The sequence below is a fragment of the Sciurus carolinensis genome, chromosome 9 (assembly GCF_902686445.1).
Source record: "Sciurus carolinensis chromosome 9, mSciCar1.2, whole genome shotgun sequence".
In the NCBI taxonomy this organism is placed as follows: Eukaryota; Metazoa; Chordata; class Mammalia; order Rodentia; family Sciuridae; genus Sciurus; species Sciurus carolinensis.
The window spans coordinates 58427079-58448138 of record NC_062221.1 but is presented as its reverse complement, the minus strand read 5'-3'; the positions used below and the strand labels follow the sequence as shown (position 1 = coordinate 58448138).

The 21060-nt window shown below is 35.5% G+C and overlaps 1 protein-coding gene across 8 annotated transcripts in view; it reads right to left on the bottom strand.

Moving 5' to 3' along the window:
- Lpp (LIM domain containing preferred translocation partner in lipoma) overlaps positions 1-21060 on the bottom strand; it is a 651895-nt gene that overhangs the window by 364119 nt on the left and 266716 nt on the right. For all 8 annotated transcript variants that reach the window (XM_047563184.1, XM_047563190.1, XM_047563192.1 and 5 more), the window contains one exon: positions 1829-1941. In XM_047563184.1, the coding sequence (XP_047419140.1) occupies positions 1829-1941 (113 nt within the window). The remainder of the gene's footprint in view (positions 1-1828; positions 1942-21060) is intronic.

Sequence of the window (21060 nt, the reverse complement as noted above, 5' to 3'; positions counted from 1 at the left end):
AAGAAGTAAAGATTGAAAATGCAACAGAATAGTATCCATAACAATACAGAAAAGAAAAAGAAATAAGTGAATTTTAAATTATGAATATTAAACAACATTCAAAGAACCATTACCAACAAAATAAGAGCAAAGACACATAAAAAGCAAACTCAGGCTTTTACAATTTTTTATTAAAGATGGTTATGTAAGGAAACTCAATCATATTTTTATTTACAAAGGATTCTGCTTCATAAACTAAATGTAAACTCTATAGAACTCTTGTCATTACTGGCTTCTGATCTTTGTGTTAGGTTACAAAAATGCAAAAGATATATATATATATATTATATACAAACACACACACAGAAACACACACACATGCACGCACATATATGACACATGTATACACATGTATATATATGCACATACATGCAAGACACAAAACTTGAAATAGTATTTAAAAGGTTTAGAATCAAAACTGAATTGGAACTTACTAATTTCAATGGATCAATACTATTAAAAGTTTCTTCTAACATTGTACATGAAAATATACTCCCCCAAAATCCCTATGGTCTATTCCCTGCTCTTCTCCTTCAAGTCTTTGTCTAAGTGTCACCTTCAGATTAGGTCCTTATTGACCATGCATATTATAGAAAGTCACATTCCCATTCCTATTTCCCCTGGCAGGAAGTTCATTCAATGTATTTCATAAGGCATATATTTTGTTCATTTTCACTAATGTACCAACTTGTAAGTTCTAGGAGGCAGGCTGTCTTTTTAAATTATAGATTTTCTAGTACTTGAATAATGCCCAAATGAATGAATCATTTCTTCCTCTATCTCCCCCAACCCAAAATTTGGGAGAAAGAAAACAAGACCATAGACTGAATCATTTAAACAATTCTTTTCTATGCCTTTTCCTCCTTTATACTTCTTACAGGGAAATTTAGATATATGGCAATGTAGACTAAATAACAGAAATAATCATGCACCCAACAGCTATCAATTCACAGCTAATCTTATTCTCACCCATGTTTTCATTCAGAAGTTTTCTACTCTTCTTATTTTGAAGCAAGTATCAGACACTCTTGCGTTGCATCTGCCATTATTTCAGATCTTTCTCTAAAAGACAAGGACTCTTAATTTTTTCTTCAATATATCTAGACTAATATCACCATACCTAAGAACACAACAGTAATTCTATGATTTTGTTAATTGCCTGTCCTTACATAAATGATATCTTTGGACTAAATGATATGTCACTCACCTGTCACTTATGAACACAATCTGCAACCTACTTTTAATGTAACTTCTATGTCCAGCCCTGAGTTCCTTTGCAATTTACCCTCTCTGGAGTATAACACCTATCAATAATATGCATCCTTAAACTTACCCAGAAGAGAAAAATCTAAGGATTTTTGTTGTAGTTCTTTTGCTAGAAAGATGTCACTGTCCAACAGGGATCCACAGTGACCAACAAGAGCCTTAAAATATCAGACTTACTCATTTAAATGCAATGTTTGTGGATACAGAGGGGAAAAGGCAATAAAAAAGACCTGGCTGTGTGTTCTGGGAATAACAAGAAAATGTGGACTTCTCAAACAGCATTCCTAAAAAATTGCTTTGGGTTTTGAAACAAAATTAGCAGTTAAAAGGATTTCCAGGGCTTCAGAATGTAAGCCAGCAGAACTCCTAGAAGCTTGAGCTGGGCATTTTGCATTAAAGTGCCTTGGTTCCTTGTAAGTTGCAAAGCCCTCTATAGGCTCTGGATAAATGTTTACCTACCACAGAAACAATTATTGAATTCATGAGCTTCCTCCTAGTATATGAGTGTACCCTCAGCTCCTACCTGCACTTTGAAAGCACTGTCATCAAGTGGGGGTGGAGGAGGAAAGTTTCCAGAGCCAGATGGAAGGGCACCAGGATCATCCAGAGGTGGAGGGGGCGGTGGAAGAAAATCACCTGCAGAAAGGAAACACACACACAAAGTTAATAGGGATGCAATTTCATAATACTCTTTAAAAATATATATTTGCTGACACTTTACTCTTTCATAATTGGCTTTGACACATAATTTTTTGCCTTCTATAGCAATTATTCCCCATCTTAGCTCTCCTCAGTTTAATTAATAGCCTTAACTTTCAGAGGGAAGAAAAGATTTGATATTTAGAAGCAGCATAAAAACTAGTCTAGAGGGGTCAAGTGAATTTAGCAAGAGCAGGGAATGTGCTTGGTTTGGGGGATGGGGTTACCAAATTATATAAGACATGGAGCTTGCCCTCAATCAATTTTTAATCAAGTAGAAGAGGGGAAAAAAACATGTATACAAGTAATGATGATACAAGATACAATTTATGAAGAGGACAAACTTCTGGAAAATCACATAAAAAATAAAACTTATGCCCAGGTGGAGGAACAAGGGAGGCTGACTGGATCCTATAATTGCCCTTGCCATTGTGGTGTAGACAGCAAGTCCACTCTAGGCAAAAAGAGGGATAGAAACAACAACAACAACAAAAACTCAGGGCATAGAGAATAAAAAGTAAGGCATAATGTACCGAAAACCCAGGCATATAGAATAGTGTTACTGGGTGATAAAAATTATAAAAGAGATGAATAACTAAGTGGGATGCACACAGAGCTGAGTGTTAATTTTATCATGCACACAAGGAATTCTGAGGCAGGAACACTTGGTTATAATATGATTTACTAAAGTTTAAAGTACATGCAGAATAGATGAGGAGAAACTGAAATAAGAAACATCTGATTTAGAAAATACAATCCAGGCAGGAAGTAATGAGGCTCAGGAGACCAAGAAAACCCATCTTTGACCAACAAGAATGGGGGTTCAGACACCATGTCTAATCTCTAAAATCTGAGGTATAAACATATATCCAAGAGCTGTATGGCTCATAGTATAAAATCTCAAAATAGATTTTTGCAAAAAATTGTACTGGGAAAAGAGAAATTTCCTTTTAAACAGTTTTTCTATTTTTTTCTCTTCCTTTTAAAAATAATGTTTTTGATGCGTTGGGGAAGTATTCTCCTCTATTTATAGATGAGTAGCAGATCCTTGCATTTCAGCTGTTCAACATTTAGCCGTAGGGCAGCAGTCTCCATCATTAAAATGAGTTGTTTTTGTATAGTAGCAAAGTATCTCAACTTAGGTATTTGGAGAAAGAGTCTAAGAATGGAAAGAGGGACACCATGGAAAGATGGTGAGTCTGGTTGTTCTGACAACGTTGGGAATTTGTTCACTTGGCCTTCATTGGCTTTATAAACATCGCTGTTAGAATTTGAAGAGTAGCTAAGAGCTGCCAAGTCTAGCCCACAGTGAAATTTGGTCATCTTCAGAGTAATGTACCAGGCAATGTACTCAGGCAATGTACTCAAATTTTCATATTCTACCTCTCATTCACAGGACAACCCTCCACAAGAATGGTTCCCAAACTTCAGAACTCATCAGGATCTCTGAAAGATCTTGTTAAAATACAGATTGCTGAATACCCTCTTATAATTCATCAGGTTCTGTTATGTTATACGGAATTATTATAGCATCAGATAATATCAAAAGTAAAACAAAGATCTTGGCAATCCTATTATATAAAGAAAAACAAAGGTCAACAAAAGTCACATGAATAGTTCAACAAATTAGGTTTTGGAATGAAAAGTACAACTGCCTGTCTCTGAGGTCTCTTCCAACTGTATTCTTCTTTGCCCTATTTTTGTAATAGGACATAAATATCATGAAGCACAGACTGATGATAGTCTTGGGAGGGTGAAAAGGAACAGAGAAAGAAAATAGATATATTTTTCAAAAAGAAATAATTTGAAAATATTCAAGTGATCAATATTCTAGGCAATAAAGGTAGATTTTTTAATATCCCTAATGATAACCTCATAACCATTACCTCATAATAATTTTCTTCTTTACTTGTATCAATTATTAAGGCAGTCCAAAGTTTTTAGCTCATCAAACTAACTGCCAAAGACTTCTTATCACATTCCTTAGGGAGTTCACATTTTTAAGAAAGATAGAAGAAAGGGTAAATATCTAGAAAACAGATAGAAGATGAAAGATGGAGAGAAAAATGGGTTCTTTGGAGGAAAACATGAATGATTGGGGAGAGCTGGAACCTTTCTATCAATGATACTTTTGTATTTTTATTTCCATTTTTATTTCCTGTTGATTAACTAAAAAATAAATGGTTGATTTTGATAGTACTTAATTTCCTAACCAACAATGTCATTTAAAAGAAGAACTAAGATTAAAATTCGTGATGACAAAGCAATGAAAAATGTTGGAGGTGATAGAAATGCTAATTATCCTATTTTGATCTTTCACACACATATGTATGTGTGTGAAAAACTCTTAACTATCTTAAATCAAACTGTTATGAGAATTCTAACTTCTAGCTCACTATTTTAATAGACAAGTGTTATTTGTGTAAGTAATGTGTCTATAGATACATGTATGTACTATCATGAAGAAACTTTGGAATGGATTCCCAAGAAACTGACAATGGCAACTTGCCTCTAAGAAGCTGAATTTTGCAGCTGAGGAATACCAGTGGAAGGAAAACACAAACTTTTAGCTTGTCATGATTTTATTCATTTGTACTTTTGTTTCCTACTAGACCAAAGGGGAGCTCAGCACCTTATCTTTTGCCCTCGCAGGAATCATAAACTTGCATTTCAAGTTTGGCCCCCACTATTCTTAGAGGGATAAAACACAGCCCTGAGTTCCTTGGTACAGCTCAACTCTCCTTTGCATTTTTCAAATAATACAAATACACAAAACTGAAATTTTCAGTACCTAGAAATGTGTTATTTCCAAATGTTCAGCTGAGTAAAGTTTCAAAAAACCACCAGGAAATACTGTAATATGACAAAGGTCAAGAGAACAATTGAGGATAAGTAGCATTTAATCCATCACTTCTCAGCCTTCTCAACCTATTGACTCCATTGGCTGTAACTAAAAATATGAATAAATTGCTCTGATTTATCCAGTGTGTTATTTCTATTAAGAGACAAAGCCCTTTCATGCTATTTCACCTTCCCACTTCTGTTCTTTTCTCTGACAAGGGAGAGGTTCGCTAATGCAACTGATCCAGATACTACTGTAAGGATCTCAATTGTATTTCATTTTTATTTTTTATTTTGAGACAGAGTCCCACTATGTTGCCCAACTTGGCCGTGAACTTATGATCCTCTTGCCTCAGCCTCCCCAGTAGCTGTAATTACAGGCATGCAGCACTGTGCCCAGCAGGTCTGTTTAAGAAGCACCCAGAAGGCTCTCTTTCTTATACTTCTTCAGACCTATGTGGCATCTGGTTACCAGGAAAGCCAAGCCAGCTATTGTGGGAAATATTTTTGTTGACCTCATAGAGGTAGATCAGAACTTCAAGCCAGATCCTTCAGGGATGCAGCTCACTGAGCATGGAGGCTTCTAAGATGTGGTGGTGAGAGGAGAAGATGGGATAAAAAAATCTCTTCCTAAAGCCAAAACCTGCATACCATCTCAGTGCAACCACAGACCTCTGTCCCAGAGGGAGATTGACATTCATGGAGCTATTAATAAAGCAGTGCCTAGATTCCCCTTCTACTGCTGCTCTTTGAGTGTGTATCTCCTCTAGGAGAAATGCTCATTATTAGGGCAAGGCTGGGCATTCCTAGTTACCTGTCCTTACTGCCACCAAAACAGCAGGTCATAACCCTTAAGCGATGCACCCTCCCAGTAAACTAGAAGCTCTGTGACGTTGACTTTTTAGTTTTCATGTATACATTTTTAGATTACAACCTTTTAATACACATGACTATGCATTAGAATAATTCACCTTTCTATCATTTTTCCATTTTATTTCCTGTTTAACTAAAAAATAGTTGATTCCAATAGTACTTAATTTTCTGACAATACCATTTAAAAAGGACTAAGATTAAAAATAGTGATGTCAAAGAAATAAAGTGATAGATAAGCTAATTTTTTGCTCTTTCACACACATGAACATGTACAAAACATTGCACTGTACATTACTATAAATCTGTACCATTATTATGTGTCAATTAAATACAATAAATAATTTTTAAAATAGTGATGAAATACAGAATTGATGATGGTATAGGGAAACCAGCACTCATATATTTCTAGTTGGAGTCCAAGAAATATTAGATAGAACTTTCTTTAAGAAAACTTGCCAGAAGGTATCAAATTCTCAAAAGTACTTACAAAGTTTAACTCAATGATACCACTTTTAATAAATTATGTAAAGAAGTAACTGAAAAGTTTGCATAGAAGCATGTTATAAAATCTTCATCACAATACAATATAATAGGAAAATCAGAATGCTCATCAACATGGGATTCGTTAAAAAATAAACTGTAGTCAATTACACACCGGAGAATTTTGTAGTCATAAAAAGAATGAGGTTCATCTACCCCTGTCACCTATTTATTCATTGAGTACCTTTCATGTGACAGGTACAACTCAAGACACTGGGGGAGGGAAGAACAAATAACAAAATTATTCAACTAATCAATAAAATAAAGTGTTGCCCCCAACTTCACTGTAGCAGGAGGGAAAAGCTGATTAAAAAATAAATAAAACATATTGAATATCAAATGGTGATGAGCAACATAAAGAATTCAAAACAAGGAAGGGAGAGAGAACTGCCAGGGTGGTGGTAGGATGTTGCAATTTTAAAGAAAAGTGTTGAGAAATGCCTCACCAAGGTGGTATTTGGGCAAAGACTTAAATCTAGTGAGAGAGTGAGTCATGGAGTAACTGGGGGAAGAACATGAAAAACTGATGTATTATCAAGTGAGAAAAAAAGTGGGCTACTGAACAGCTTATAATAAGGCCTCAAATTTTTAAAAACCTTTATAATAACAGAGGTTGTCTATCACTTATGGTATAGTAAGTGTTGTTTTGAATTTCCTTTCCTTTGACTTAATTACTATACAATAAATGTAAATTACAGTCATGCATTTTTTTAAGAATCAAAAGGAAAATACTTTGAAATGAATTGCAGAATGTAGGCAAACCCAGTGTTTAATTTTAATGCATCACTATATTTACCCAAGCCAAAATTTAATGTGCTGTCATCTTTCTAAATAACTTAGCTTGAAATGCTCTTTGAGATTCTCAAATTAAAAGCAAGAATTATTATCTTTAAAGTGGATGACGTCTCTGATTTTAAATTGGACAGTTTCACGCCATATTTAGCTAACACAAAATCTCTGGGACTTCACTGAGTTCAACAGTCCTCTTGATTACAGAAAGGAATTGAACTGTACAAAGGGGAAACACCTTAGTGTATCACATCTAAGTATACCGTATTTCCCTATCACACAGTGGCTTCCATTTATTGGATTCAATTTCTCAGTCAAAAACATTGAATGTTTTTCAAATAACACAAAGGGGAAAAAAAGGAAACAAGTCTGGTTCTGAAAATGGCCTAGAACCAAGTAGCAAAACATAGTAAAGTGCTATTCAAACAATAAATCACATCATATATTTGGACTTCCCAAAATGAGCAATCAAAATGTACAAGGCAGTGAGTTGAGCCTGATACATCAGTCTTTTAACAGCTACTGAGATACCATCAGTTCCCATACTAAAAAGTGAAGCTCTCCTCATTTAAGCAAACTGCAATAAAAATTGAAAATTCATGTTGTGGACAGAACAAAAGGCAAGATCCCAGAGACACAAACACAAACAAAAAATAATTTACCACTCAAAAAAGAAGCTGCCAAAGAAATACCAGTGTGCTGACAGAATCTTCCAAAAATATTCCTTCCCTTTAGAGACAGGATATCACCTGGTGGTGTCCATTGAGGACAGAAGCTTACATCTCTCCAAAGATGGCCGGGAGATGGAGGGACTGTGGTTTCACAACAAAGCACTGTAAATAGGTAATTTAACTTATTTCATCCCTCATCTCCAACAACACATTGTTCCTCCCTGATTTAGCTCTAGTATACCAGATAATCTGCTCTTAGTTGAAGTGCATATTTGTTGGTTTCTCCTGCAAGACTATGGTCCTTGAGGTCAGGCTCCTTGTTGGGTTGATCCCTACCTAGAGCACACAAAACATATAGGAGATATTCAGCATATAGTAATAATACTATGATTATAAATTATTAGTAACACAAATGTATATAAATATAAATATATGAATTAAACTCTGATAGAATGAACACATGTACTTTTTCTATAGTCAATTGTTCCCCTTTCCTATTATTGACATAAAGTACAGTAGTACTTAAAACCCATCAATACTAAACCATTGGTGGGTCATAGATATTCCATGAAGCTAATATAGGTCATAGGTGTTTCACGAAGCTAAAAGCTGGACAGGTAATATCAGTCTTAAAGTGTCTGTCTAGTTGACTTTTGTTGTTTGTGAGTTTGCAAATTATCTTACAGAGAGCATGTCTTCAAAGTACAGTAACTGAGTCTTCATCCCTAGGTTACTGTGTGGTAGTGGTGGTGAGAGGGGAGGGGACACCCAGTCTCCAGAAACATGGCAGTCACTTCCACTGTACTAGATCTTTCTTCGGCAATGGAAGACCTGATATATTTAATAGTATCTAGATCCCATAGGGTATCTAGAAACTCTTCCAAATTCTCCAGAAATTTTTGAATTAGTTCTCACCCTATGAAGTAGGGATGGGAATGAAGATGGCGCAGGGACACAAGGAAGGGAAGGTAAGATACATGAACAGAATCTCAAAATGTTAGTGCTTGAGGGTTTGAAACCATTCAACACTGGACAGAAGGTATGCAGCAGAACTTTCTGGGGCATTGTCTTCTACCATGTATACTCAGGCCCCATTCTAAAATTCTTCAGTCAGAGGATGTACAGTTGTGACTTAGACACAGTATCTTATAAAACTCCCCGGATGCTTCTGATGTCCAGTCTGGTTAAGCACCACTGACTGCTATGATAAACAAAGACTGAACAATTATCCGAGATTACAAATAACTAAGGAGAGTTGGCAACTAAATGCATACTGAGATTCTGGACAGGATTCTAGGCCAGAAAAGAAATATTAGTAGGACAATTGATAAAATGTGAATCAATTTTATACATTAGTAAATAATATTGCATCGATGTTAATACAGTTGGTAACTCAACTGTGGATATACGAAAGGTCAACATTTTGGGAAACTGGGTAAAATTGAAAAGAGAATTTAATGTTTCTGTAAAATCTGAAATAATTTCAGAATGTAAAGTCAAAATTTACTTCAAAATATTAAGGAAAAATAAGTAATTGAACTAGTTCAGTTACTTAATTTTATAGATAGGGAAAATTTCACCAGTGAAGTAAACTGGAAAATAGTGTAGAATCACCCAGAAACCCACTGGGACCCCAAAATCTTCTCACTTGTAACTAAAGACACATTTATCTCCGTATGTGGCAAATTTAGTGTGAGACACCAAGACCTCTTGGGAATGGTAAGGAAACCTGCTCTACCTCTATAACTTTAGAAGATTGAGGAGAAGAGATTCTTACTCTTCAGGAGTCTTGCCGTTGATGAGCAGGAACTCACATCTTCGACAACATCTAAGGTGAATGCAGCATGAGTAGGCCAGAAATCAGAGCTCAATGATCAGCAACATTAAGATCCCACAAAACTTCCTATTTTCCTAGTGTTGGGGCCTATTCCCCTGCTTCCAGAAAATTCCTCAAGGCTAGAATAGCTACCTGAGTCTAGGGACCTTCTCCAGTCTTCATCTTTTCTGCACTTTGAATTCTTCTTACTGCGAAATTCTTGTTACTATTTATATAAAATGATGCCAACCATTACTCACTCTCCTTCAACCCTGCCATTTATTTCATCAAGTCTGAAGCTTAGCAAATGCATAAATGCTTTAAAAATAATCAAATAGAGACACTCATTTCATTTCAAGGTGGTTGTTTTTTGGCATGTATTTTTTCCCCCACAGGAATACTGGAGCTGACAGGTACTTGCTCTAAAAATTTACTTCACCACCTGCTAGCTGAAATATTGCTTTCATGGATTTATATTGTATTAAAAGGTCACTGGCTGTTTAAGTCTTAAACAGTTTTAATCATTCTAAAAGTCTCTTAACAGTAAGAAAAGGAAGCTCAGAACAAACAGCAGCAGGGACTCTAATTAAAAGGGCCAATTCATCTAATTTTATTTGGGGTTAATTATTCAGGATTCACTCTTTGATGTGTAAGGAATAGCAATTAGTAATTTTAGTGATTTGAGAATCATTGGAGGTGTAATCAGTTAAAATGACTGAGTGTTTACAACACAAGATGGTGAATTAGTCTCTCTCAGCTGGAGAACAGGAACATTAGGCTCCAAGAGATCAAGGCTAAGGATTTCAGACCCTAGTGATAACAGTCACTTCAAAATAAAACACATGTCAACAGCCATCTAGCACTCTGTTTACTCTGAGCTAAGGCAAGTCACAGAAGCTTCTAGATTCCACTGTCTTTAACCAGATCTTCATTTTTGCTGCTGTCCCCAGTCACTTTCCTCTATTTGGCTCTTGCCACCATGGTAACCGTAAATGTGTTACATCAAAAAAGCAATTCTAAATGGATATACCATTTAAAAGCAACATAAGACCCAGAGTTATCATGGAGCTTATTGATTCCATGTCTGTATTTCTGATTGCTGGCTAAGCATCACCAACTGAAGTATACCCTCTGCTCAAAACTGAATTCAGATATGCTAACTCACAGATCCGCTGACCTCCTGCGCCTTCTGCTTTTCTATGTATTTTATCACATTTCTCACAATCAAAAAGATTAAAAACGCCTTTCTGTTTTGTCCCAACCATCTACTCTGAATACAAACACGTCATAGTAAATTGAACAAAATTTTTCCAATTCATTTGCTTTTCTTCATCTTCACTGCCACTAAAATACTTTATGCATAGATTCCTCATATCTAGACTAAAGAAATTGCTAAAGTGTCTCTGTTATTCCTAATTTCCAAAAATCTTCCTAATCTTTTTCCAAGCCCCTTATACACTGTTGCCAAATGGAAAACTTCAATGACTCTCCACCTACCACCTCCTAAATAACCAAAATAATCTTGAATATGAAGAACAGAATTGGAGGAATATCGTTTCCTAATTTCACAACTTATCACAAAGCCCCAGTAATCAATACAATGTGGTACTGGCATAAAGACAGATGACACAGACCACTGGAATACAATAGAGCACACAGAAATAAACCCTCCCATATGTGGGCAACTTGTTCTAGGGAAATTATACTGAAGTTTTAGAGAATTATGGTTGGAGACTATTGGAGGTCTATAAAGGACCCACTTGGTACCCTGAGATTTGACGGGATCTTACTTTGGATGGAAGGAATCCTATACTGGATGAGCTTTTGCTATGAGGAAGGAGAAACCTAACAAGTTCTATTTACTCTCTATCCCCTGGAATTATCTTATCAGTATGCATCTTTCAAGATTACTGCTGCAAACAGTAGCTCTCAAAGTTTTAAATTTCATAATGTTCACTTTTTCTTCACACATAATATTAGTACATATTTATGGGTTACAGCATAATAATTTGATAAACATATACAGTGTACAATGATCAAAACAGGGCAGTAAACATTTCCATATTCTCAAACATTAATAATTTCTATGTGCTCAGAAACTTGATTTTGAAATATATCATGGATTGTTGTAAACTACAGTTACCTGCTGTGCTATGAAATGCTAGGACTAATTTCTCCTCTAGCTGTGCTTTGGTGTTCTTTATTGACCCTCTTAACAGTTTCACTCCTATGACCCTTCAGCCTAGGGACTGCCATTCCACTCTATTCTTCTACGAGACTCTTTTTTTTTTTTTTTTTTGGCTTCCACAGATGAGTGAAAATGTAGTATTTGTCTTTCTGTGACTCATTTATTTCACTTAATTCAGATACACTAACTCACAGATCCGCTGACCTCCTGTGCCTTCTGCTTTTCTATGTATTTTATCACATTTCTCACAATCAAAAAGATTTAAAATGCCTTTCTGTTTTGTCCCAACCATCTACTCTGAATACAAACAGAACAGGAGGAGTTCTACCCATGTTGCTGCAAATGGCAATATTTTAGTCTTTTCTATGACAGAATATTATTCCATTTTGTGCATATATTACATTTTCTTTGTCTATTCATTCACTGATGGACAACTTGGTTGATTCTATCTCAGTAATTGTGAATAGTGCTGTAATAAACATGGGAGTACAGGTATCTCTTTGATATAACTGCTTTATTTCCTATGGGTATATACTTAGTAGTGTGATTGTTGAATCATATGGTAGTTTTCTTTTTAGTTGAGGATTCTCCATACTGCTTTCCATAGTGACTGTATTGATTAACATTCCTAGTGACAATATGTAAGAATTCCCCTTTTCTCTAAATATTTATCACCATTTTGTTTTGTTTGTTTTTTTTTTTTTTTTTTGGTCTTTTTTATAGTTATTTTAACTAGGGTGAGTTGATACTTCATTTTGGTTTTGATTTGCATTTCCCTGATGACTAGTGATATTGTGTATTTTTTCATGTACTTGTTGGTCATTTGCATGTATTCCTTCAAAAAATATATATTCAGATCATTTTCTAACTTCCATTTAAATTGCATTATTTATATTTTTGTTGTTCAAGTTCCTTGTATATTCTGGATATTAATCACTTCCAGATAAGTAATTTGCAAATATTTTCTCTCATCCTCCTGGTTGTCTGTTCACTCTGTTGTTTCCTTTGCTGTGCAGCTTTTTAGTTTGGTATAATCCCTTTTGTTTATTTTTGCTTTTGTTACTTGAGTTTTTGAGGTCTCGTCCAAAAAAATAATACTAAAAAAAAAATCCTTGCTTACATGTAATCTAGTGTTATCCCTAAGTTTTCTCTAGTAGTTTAATGTTTCAGGCCTTATGTGCAGGTTTTTAATCCAGTCTGAATTGATATTTTCATCAGGTAAGAGATTAAGAATCTATTGTCTTTCTTCTGCAAATGTGTATCCGGTTTTCCCAGCACCACTTATTGAAAAGCCTGTCTTTTCTCCAATATATGTTCTTTGCATCTTAGTTAAAAATCACTTGGCTGTGTGTACGTGGAGTAATTTCTGAGTTCTGTATTCTATTCCATTGGTCTATGTGTTGTTTTTTATGGTTTTACCATGGTGTTTTAGTTACTACAGCTCTGAGGTATGTTTTCATGCCTCCAGCTGTTGTTTTTCCTCAGAATGCTTTGGCTATTCTGGGTCTTTTGTGGGTCCATGTGAATGTTTATGATTTTTGCTTTCTACTTCCATGAAGAAAGACATTGGCATTTGGATGGGGGTTCTATTGAATCTATAGATTGCTTTAGGATAGTATGATCATTTTAACAATATAAATTCTTCCAATCTGTAGACATAAATATCTTCCCCTTTCTGTGTGTCCCCTTGAATATTCTTTCACTGGAGTTTTATAATTTTCATTGTAGATATCTTTCACTTCCTTACTTAACTTTATCCCTAGATATGTTTCTGTAGCATTGTGAATAGGTTTGCTTTTTGTTTGATTTCTTTTTTATGAATGCTCACTTTTGCTAAGTCATAAAACCAGTGATCTGCCAAACTACTTACCCTCATTTCCTAGCCCAGGAATGTACTCTTGTCTTTCTGTTCATCTGGACTTTACTCTCCAATTTTTCATATCTGAATCCAAGTTTTCCTGGGAGGTCCAGGTTCTCTGTCACTCTACACAACAGTTCTTGGCTATCCCCAGACAAAATTTTTTTCTTACTTCTAGCCCTCATAGCATTTTGAAAGCATTTATCATGGTATATAGTGTGGAAAATGCATGAACCACTGACTTTGTTGTACTGTGTACTCCTCAAGAGCATCATGCATCATGTACAATTCGTCATTCAAACCAGACAGCACCTCTTCCAAGTAATGTCATCAAATTGAGACGAAGAAGTTGAGAAAACTATTTGCTGAGTGAGTGGACACATGGGTTCTTGACAATAAAACATTCTGAATCCTAGTCAAATAAATTAGTCTTTAAAGGAAGAACTAGAGAAATTGTGTGGCTACCAATCACAAAATGTGTGTCTGTGAAGGAGGTAAGTGAAAGAGACTAAAAGACTGAAATAATAGAGACCCCATAGGATGATCTCTACAAAAGGAGTACCTTTTTATAAATCCAAGTCACAGTCAAATGACTTAGATATATAAAACAAACAGCCTGATGGTATTAAAAAATATCACTCCTAGTCACATCTGAACCATTTACTAACTTTGTGAATTTGAGCAAATCATGGAATTTGTGATTCTCAATTTCTTTGTAAAATGAGAATATAACACTTATCTTTTATCCACCTAGGGTTGCACAGACCAAGATAGATACTTCATTAAATGCTTTTAAAGCTATAATATACTACATAAATATAAATTATTTTCTATTGTAAGTTGACCCTCTGTCTATGTAACTTAATGGTAAACCCTTTCTTCATAAACATTTAGAAATGAAAATACAAAATGTAGGACGTATTTACTGAGCACATGATATACTCAATATGGATCTTTCTTTATTCATTTATTTATTTTATTAGAGCTTTACAGTGACACATAGTAGTTGGGCTCATCCCAACAAACTCACAGATGCATAGAAACTGTTTTCAGTTCATGCTCCCCCGCTTTCCTTTATTCTATTCTAGCTTCATATGGGAGAAAATATACAACCTTTGAGTTTCTGAGTTCAGACTCAATACAGTTCTTAAACCACTATGGTTTCAAAGAGTTGAGGGTCAAGGCAAAAAGAGAAAAAGCAAAACAGCATAAATAACACAATAGCCAAACGGAGTTCTAGCAGCCAAATAAACAAACAGTGTGTTCTCCCAGAATGTTTAGAGATCTTGGAGAGGAACCACGTACAGAATCCTGAAGCAGCTCTGACTTGCCACATCAAGCTTCAGAAACTGATTCACCCAGCCTTTCCCTAGGTCAGGAGGATGACTAGGTCACTTTTTTTCCTTAATGGACAAACTGTTCTTGAACAATTTACAAGACATAAACAAGCTATTGTGACATACAAATTAAAGAGACTAGTTTTGTCCTCAAAATCCAGTGATATCGCCAAGTAAAAACAATCACAACAAGGCCATCACATAAGCAAACATACCCAAGTGCCCTTTGCTTAGTGTGCAAGGGTTTTTCTTTGCCCCATACCCCCACATCTATAAAGAGTTAAGTTTCATATCAACAGACAAATTTAAGAGACCTCGAAAATCCACTGGATGCTCTGTAAACACAGGACTCAAATGTTCAAGTTAAAATAAAGAGTTCAAAAAGTAAGAGTTTCTTGAAAAATCAGGTTTTGTCCCTAAGGAAGCTCTCCAAGAAAAATGTCATTGCTTGTATTTCACTCACTTTACTTCCTTCATTCCCTCAGATTAGGAGGCTGTGATGGAAGACAATCCCAAATTGCAAAGACTGGTGACATGTTCTGGGCAGAAGTTCAGGCACCTTGCTATTTTAGTAGACCTGGTCTGCCTGCCCAGAGTCATAATTTAGCTGAGTGAGGAACCCATTCCCTCCTCCTGCTTCATTTGGCCAGTTGCCTCCGAAGGTCTTTCATTTCTGAACACAATGGATTTATTGCCCCCTTGTACTCCTCCAATGGTAGTTCCAGTTCTCTGAGTTTCAAGTTCAGTGAGCTCAGCCTTGGCATTCAGGATTTCCTTGTCTCATCCTTAAGAGCATTTGTCCCAGGTCCATTTGCCAAGGACATGGTGGCAGTTTCCTTCCTGGCACTTGAGTCTGTGATATTATGCTTCTTCCTATAAAGAGACCCATCCTATCAGTGGAACTACCTCTCCAAGTCTACTGGCACTTCCTTGGTTTAAATGACACTAATAATACAACTTCATAAATTCACAGAATAATCAGATCAGAAGGAAACTAGAACAGAAGAGAAAGGTTCACCAGTCCAAGGGGCAGTAAACACTGACCAATGGCCAAATTGCATCCAACTTCTGCTTTTGTAATTAAAGTTTAATTAAAGCATATTCATGGTCATTTATTTACTTATGTCTATGTCTATTTTTATGTTCCAATGACAAAATTGAGTGGTTCTGAGAAATACATGGTCTTCAAAGCCTAAAATAATCTCTTTTGGGACTTATCAAAAAGTCTGCTTAACCTGATATAATGCACAAAATCATTTTTCATATAAGAAAATTAGATTCATTAAGGTTGTACATTGTTCCAAGGGAGTAAGAAAAAATTTTAAACAAAAATACCTTGAGTAATGTTGAGTATTCAGTGCTACACAGAGTGAATACTAGTTATCTCTAGTATTTGACAGGAAATGTTATGTTTCTGTCATGTGGAACTGTGCTGAGATGATTTTTTTTTTAAAGACAACACTGTCACCCTTGAGGAATTCATTTTCTAAAACGGAGAAGAGACATATAAACAAATACTTTCAACATAACATCATGTGTGTTAGTTTTCTATCGTTATTGCAGCAAATTGCCACAAATGTCATTGTTTAAAACAATGCAAATTTATTATCTTACAATTCTGTAATTCAGAAGTCTGTCATGAGTATGAGTGGATAAAATCACATCTACAGGGATGAGTTCCTTTCTGGAGTTTCTACAAAAGTCTCTTTCCTTACCATTCTCAGCTTCTAGAGGTGGTCCTCATTCCTTGGCTTGTAGCCCCATCCCACATTTTCAAAGCAGCCAAAGCCTCACTGAGTTTTTTCTCATGCAATATCCGTCCGACTCCCTCCCAGTCTCCTGCTTTTACTTCTAAGACCCTTGTGATAACGTTGCTCACCCCACATACTCCAAGATAATCTCCCTATACTTGGTTGGTTAACTCACAGCCTTAATTCCACCTGTTCCATGAATCTCTCCCTAACATGAAACCCAACATGTTTATAGGCTGCAGAGATTATGGCACAGCATCTCTGCAGGTCATTATTATGCCCGCTACAAAGTGCCGTAAAGGAAGGAAGTCTGCACAAAATGCTGGAAAGTTCAGAGAAGGAAGGCTTCATCAGTGTGGGGCAAGTGCAGACAAGAGCAAAAAGCTCTTTATTCATGGTCTGCTGTGTCTGGAGCGTCACATAATTATCTGAGAAACTCTTTATACTTCAGCATATTTATCTAAATTTAAGCATATTCTTGAAAATAGTTTATTTTGTTCTAAACATATTGTTCTTTTCTTTTTTGTAACTATCATCTTGCTACCACATTTAGGGAGGGAAAAAAATCTCTATTAGATGTTAGGCTGAGGAATTTCAGCAAGCAAGTTTGACTTAGTATTTCAGCTGAGCTAGTTACAAACTCTCCTGGTGGGATTGCTTTTCTTAGCTCCACTTTATGGATAAAGAAAATAAGATTCAAAAAGATTAGGAGGCTGTCTGTGGTGGCCCACACCAGAGCTAAGGCCTAGAGAAAGTTACTTCATGTCTCTGAACCTTATAAAGAGAATGACAAATACTAGCACAGGGTTCTTGTGATGATTTACATAGTGAGACCTTAAAAAGGAAGGTGATATAATCTATTATGTTGAAAAACATGAATGTCACAATTTAGCAAAAAGGGTAGCACTCTACACAGCATATTCCTGAGATGACAGAAATCATTTGAAGTTTATTTAGCTCTTCAAACAAAAATATAACTGATACTAAAAGTCAGAAGGATATAAGCCTCTACTGTTATTATGATATGCAAAGAAAAATTAAAGTTTGTTTGGAAAACCATAAAAGTTTCACAGAAACATAATCCTCAGGCTTAATAGTGAAAATGAAATAGGAATTACCTGATTTGAAAATCTGAGAGTGCCAAGTAACTGGAAGTATTCAAGTAGAGGCAAGAAGATTACTTGACATGAATATTATAAAGGAGATTCAAGCTTCATAAATGGAAGGAACCCATTTAATGGCCTTAAAAGGCCCTTTCAACACCAATGGTTTATGATTCTGTGACTCAAAGTGCAAGAGCCAATTAATGGCAATAAGAGACTCAGAATTATTTTTAATAGGAGTAGTCAGAAAATACCCCCAGATGCCATGACAGGGCAGTTACACTAACTGCAACAGGCACTTACTGGATTTTTATGTAAATAACTCTCTAGGCAAGATCAGGCAAAGAGCCCCCTGAAACATAGACAGTATCAATATCTGACCCTGACTCCCACATCTTGCTACCACATTGAAAATTGGGCTTTTAATATTCATAGATTCTAAAAGAATGACATTCTAACTGCTATGGTCATAATTCTCCCCAGTCAAATGGGTGTTCACACAACTGTCTAAAGGGGAGTACCCAGGATTTGAGTCCTTGCAAATTCCCCCAGGAATCCCTAAACATGCTGCATGGAAGTTGACTTAGAGTTTGTGAAAAGGTCTTGTAGGAAGGTATGAAAACAAGGAAGAATTGTCTGGCCCGCCATTGTTAACTGAGATGGACATGATGCAATGATATTTCTGAAAGGAAAGGTGTACACATTTCCACCCTTTACAATAAGAACCAAGTAAAATACCAAATTACCAAGACGGAAAATTCCCACTGTAAACAACCAGAGCTACATAGAAGAGAAAAACAAGACATCCAGTCACAGGAGCTCCAAGCCCTCCTATTAAGAGAAAATATACACACATTCCCACGCAGAGCCTTTTCCTCCTGAATAGAGCTAAAGGTGCAGGAAATAGTTTGATAGAGACATTATACTACTTAGACAAAACTGAACTAGATTATCTGTTTGTTTATTAGCTTATGGCTTTAGGCACATTGTTCTAAACTAAGAGCTCTTGACATGAGCCGACACACACATTCTTTGGAATGAAGGCTTTTGTGATAGTATTTTATGGTACTTAGGCTCTTGAAAAGACTTGTGAAAGCAGCCACACAGGAGGATTAAACCCAATCTTTGGGGCCACCTCATTAGAAGGGTCCAGTTTATTTCACACAGACTGAGCTAGGACATGTGAGCTTTTTTGTACATACCAAATGGTCCCAACTTATTCATTGTGGGATTTCTCATATTAACCCCCACCCACTCATCTTAGTCACATGCCAAATATCAGATCCTGGGTGCCAATGGATGAAAATGAAATTGGGTACTTTAGAAATGGAATTTAACTAGGTTTCACTTCTGTCATTTACTTAAAGAGGGAAGCATTCTCCTGGCTTTATTTCATTTAAATCTTGGTCAGGGACATTCTTAAAATAATACATTCCCAAAGCATATTACACCATGTCTTTTGATTCCATATTATACTAATTCAGTAAAAGACTACCACATCTACTTGGGTACTAGTTTTCTGTTTTGTTTTCTTTCCCTTTTCTTTTTTTTTTTTTTTTTTTTTTTCCCCATAGTAAGACTTTTAAACCTCAAATTGGATCTGAAATTAGACCAGTGGGTGAAACTCAGTCTCATCTTAAGGTTCCCTATGTTTTAAAGACTCACTATCTCAGTTTATTCCAAACCAACAGGGGCATAAATATGGAAAGACCACATGGTTCTAGAAAGAGAATGCCACAACAACTCATGCAAGTACTTGCAGCCTTTGTTTCTCTGATATTTAAGGTATTGGACTATACAGTGCCTCTTAATCCTCTCATTTTTGAAATAGGTATAATAAATATTGAAATATCCTTCTAGTCAATAACTGTATGTTGATTAATGTCCATGAAATCGTTTAAAACCTTGGTACCTCAATGTTTCATCAATTATCAACATTTTAAAGGAAAGATTCTTTGACTCCAACTTACAGAAACCAATAAGGCACACTTTAATACTTCATCTTCTTTTTTAGAAATCATCCACTTTCAGAATCATTTAGACCAACAATGTAGATAGAAAATTTGCAACTTTGGAAATGTTCTGTGCTGTCCCAAAATTTACCATGTATGGCTATTGATCAATTGAAATGTAGGCTAGGCAGTGGGTAACAGCCTAACTTCTATTATTTTATTGAATTTTAATTGATTTAGGTACAAATTCAAGTAGTTGTACATGGCTACTACCATATCAGACCTCACTGATTTAGTCATATTATATATATATATATATGATAATTCATCTCCCCCATTCCCCTGAATAATTCTGCTATAAAAGCCAGAGATCCAACTTCATGTCTTTTTAAAGAATTGAATAACAAATAACTTTGATGAAGATTTTAGATTAAAGACTGAAAACATGTCTACATATGTATATTTCCTTTTACTTAAATAGAGTAATATCTTTGGGGTAAAGAACCAGGCCTACTTACTCTCAAAGTCCCAAGTCTGATACTGTTGTAGAACATACTTACACACAAGTGGCTGTAATTAGGGCGGTTTTCTTGGTATACAGTAGAATAATGTAAGGAAAAAAGTAACACAGTAAAAAGCTCAAAGTACCAGTGTTGGCCCTGCATGGATGCCCTGAGAACCAAATTACCTGAAGGATGAAAAGTGGCTCAGGAGAGTCTGGTACAGAACAGGCAATGAACAAAGCTATCTAAATCCCATTTCTCCATCTAACCAAAAGGGAGACCAGCAAAGGGGTTGGTAGAGATGGGACTAGTTCTCAAGTCCTGGCCTCACCTTGACTAGACAGCAAGCAGATTATTCATGTCCTTTGACGAGGAGAGCATTTAATACAATTAAATAAGGCATAATTGGACCCCCATGATCCTCTTTCTTTTTAAAGATATTGCAAAGATGGCTAAGAAAATATTAAGTAAAAATAAACTTACACAGGAAGTAGCAAACATTAATGGAACAAAACATACACGCACAGAAAGCATACTAAACAGAAAGCAATAGAGATAGCACAAATTAATGAACAAATGTAAGTATATTCATTAAATGGAATTGGAAAAACTGATTACTCATTTAAAAATCAATTTAGATCATCACCTTTGACAAAATGAGTTCCAGTTTGATTAAAAGTTGAATAATTTAAAAACAGAAACTAACTTGTATATGCTTTTAAATTAAAACAAACTTAAAAATAAATACTCCAAAAAATAATACTCACACACATACAGGTGATATACATATAAATTGTCCAAACATGTAAACACAACATTATGTGAAGAATTAAA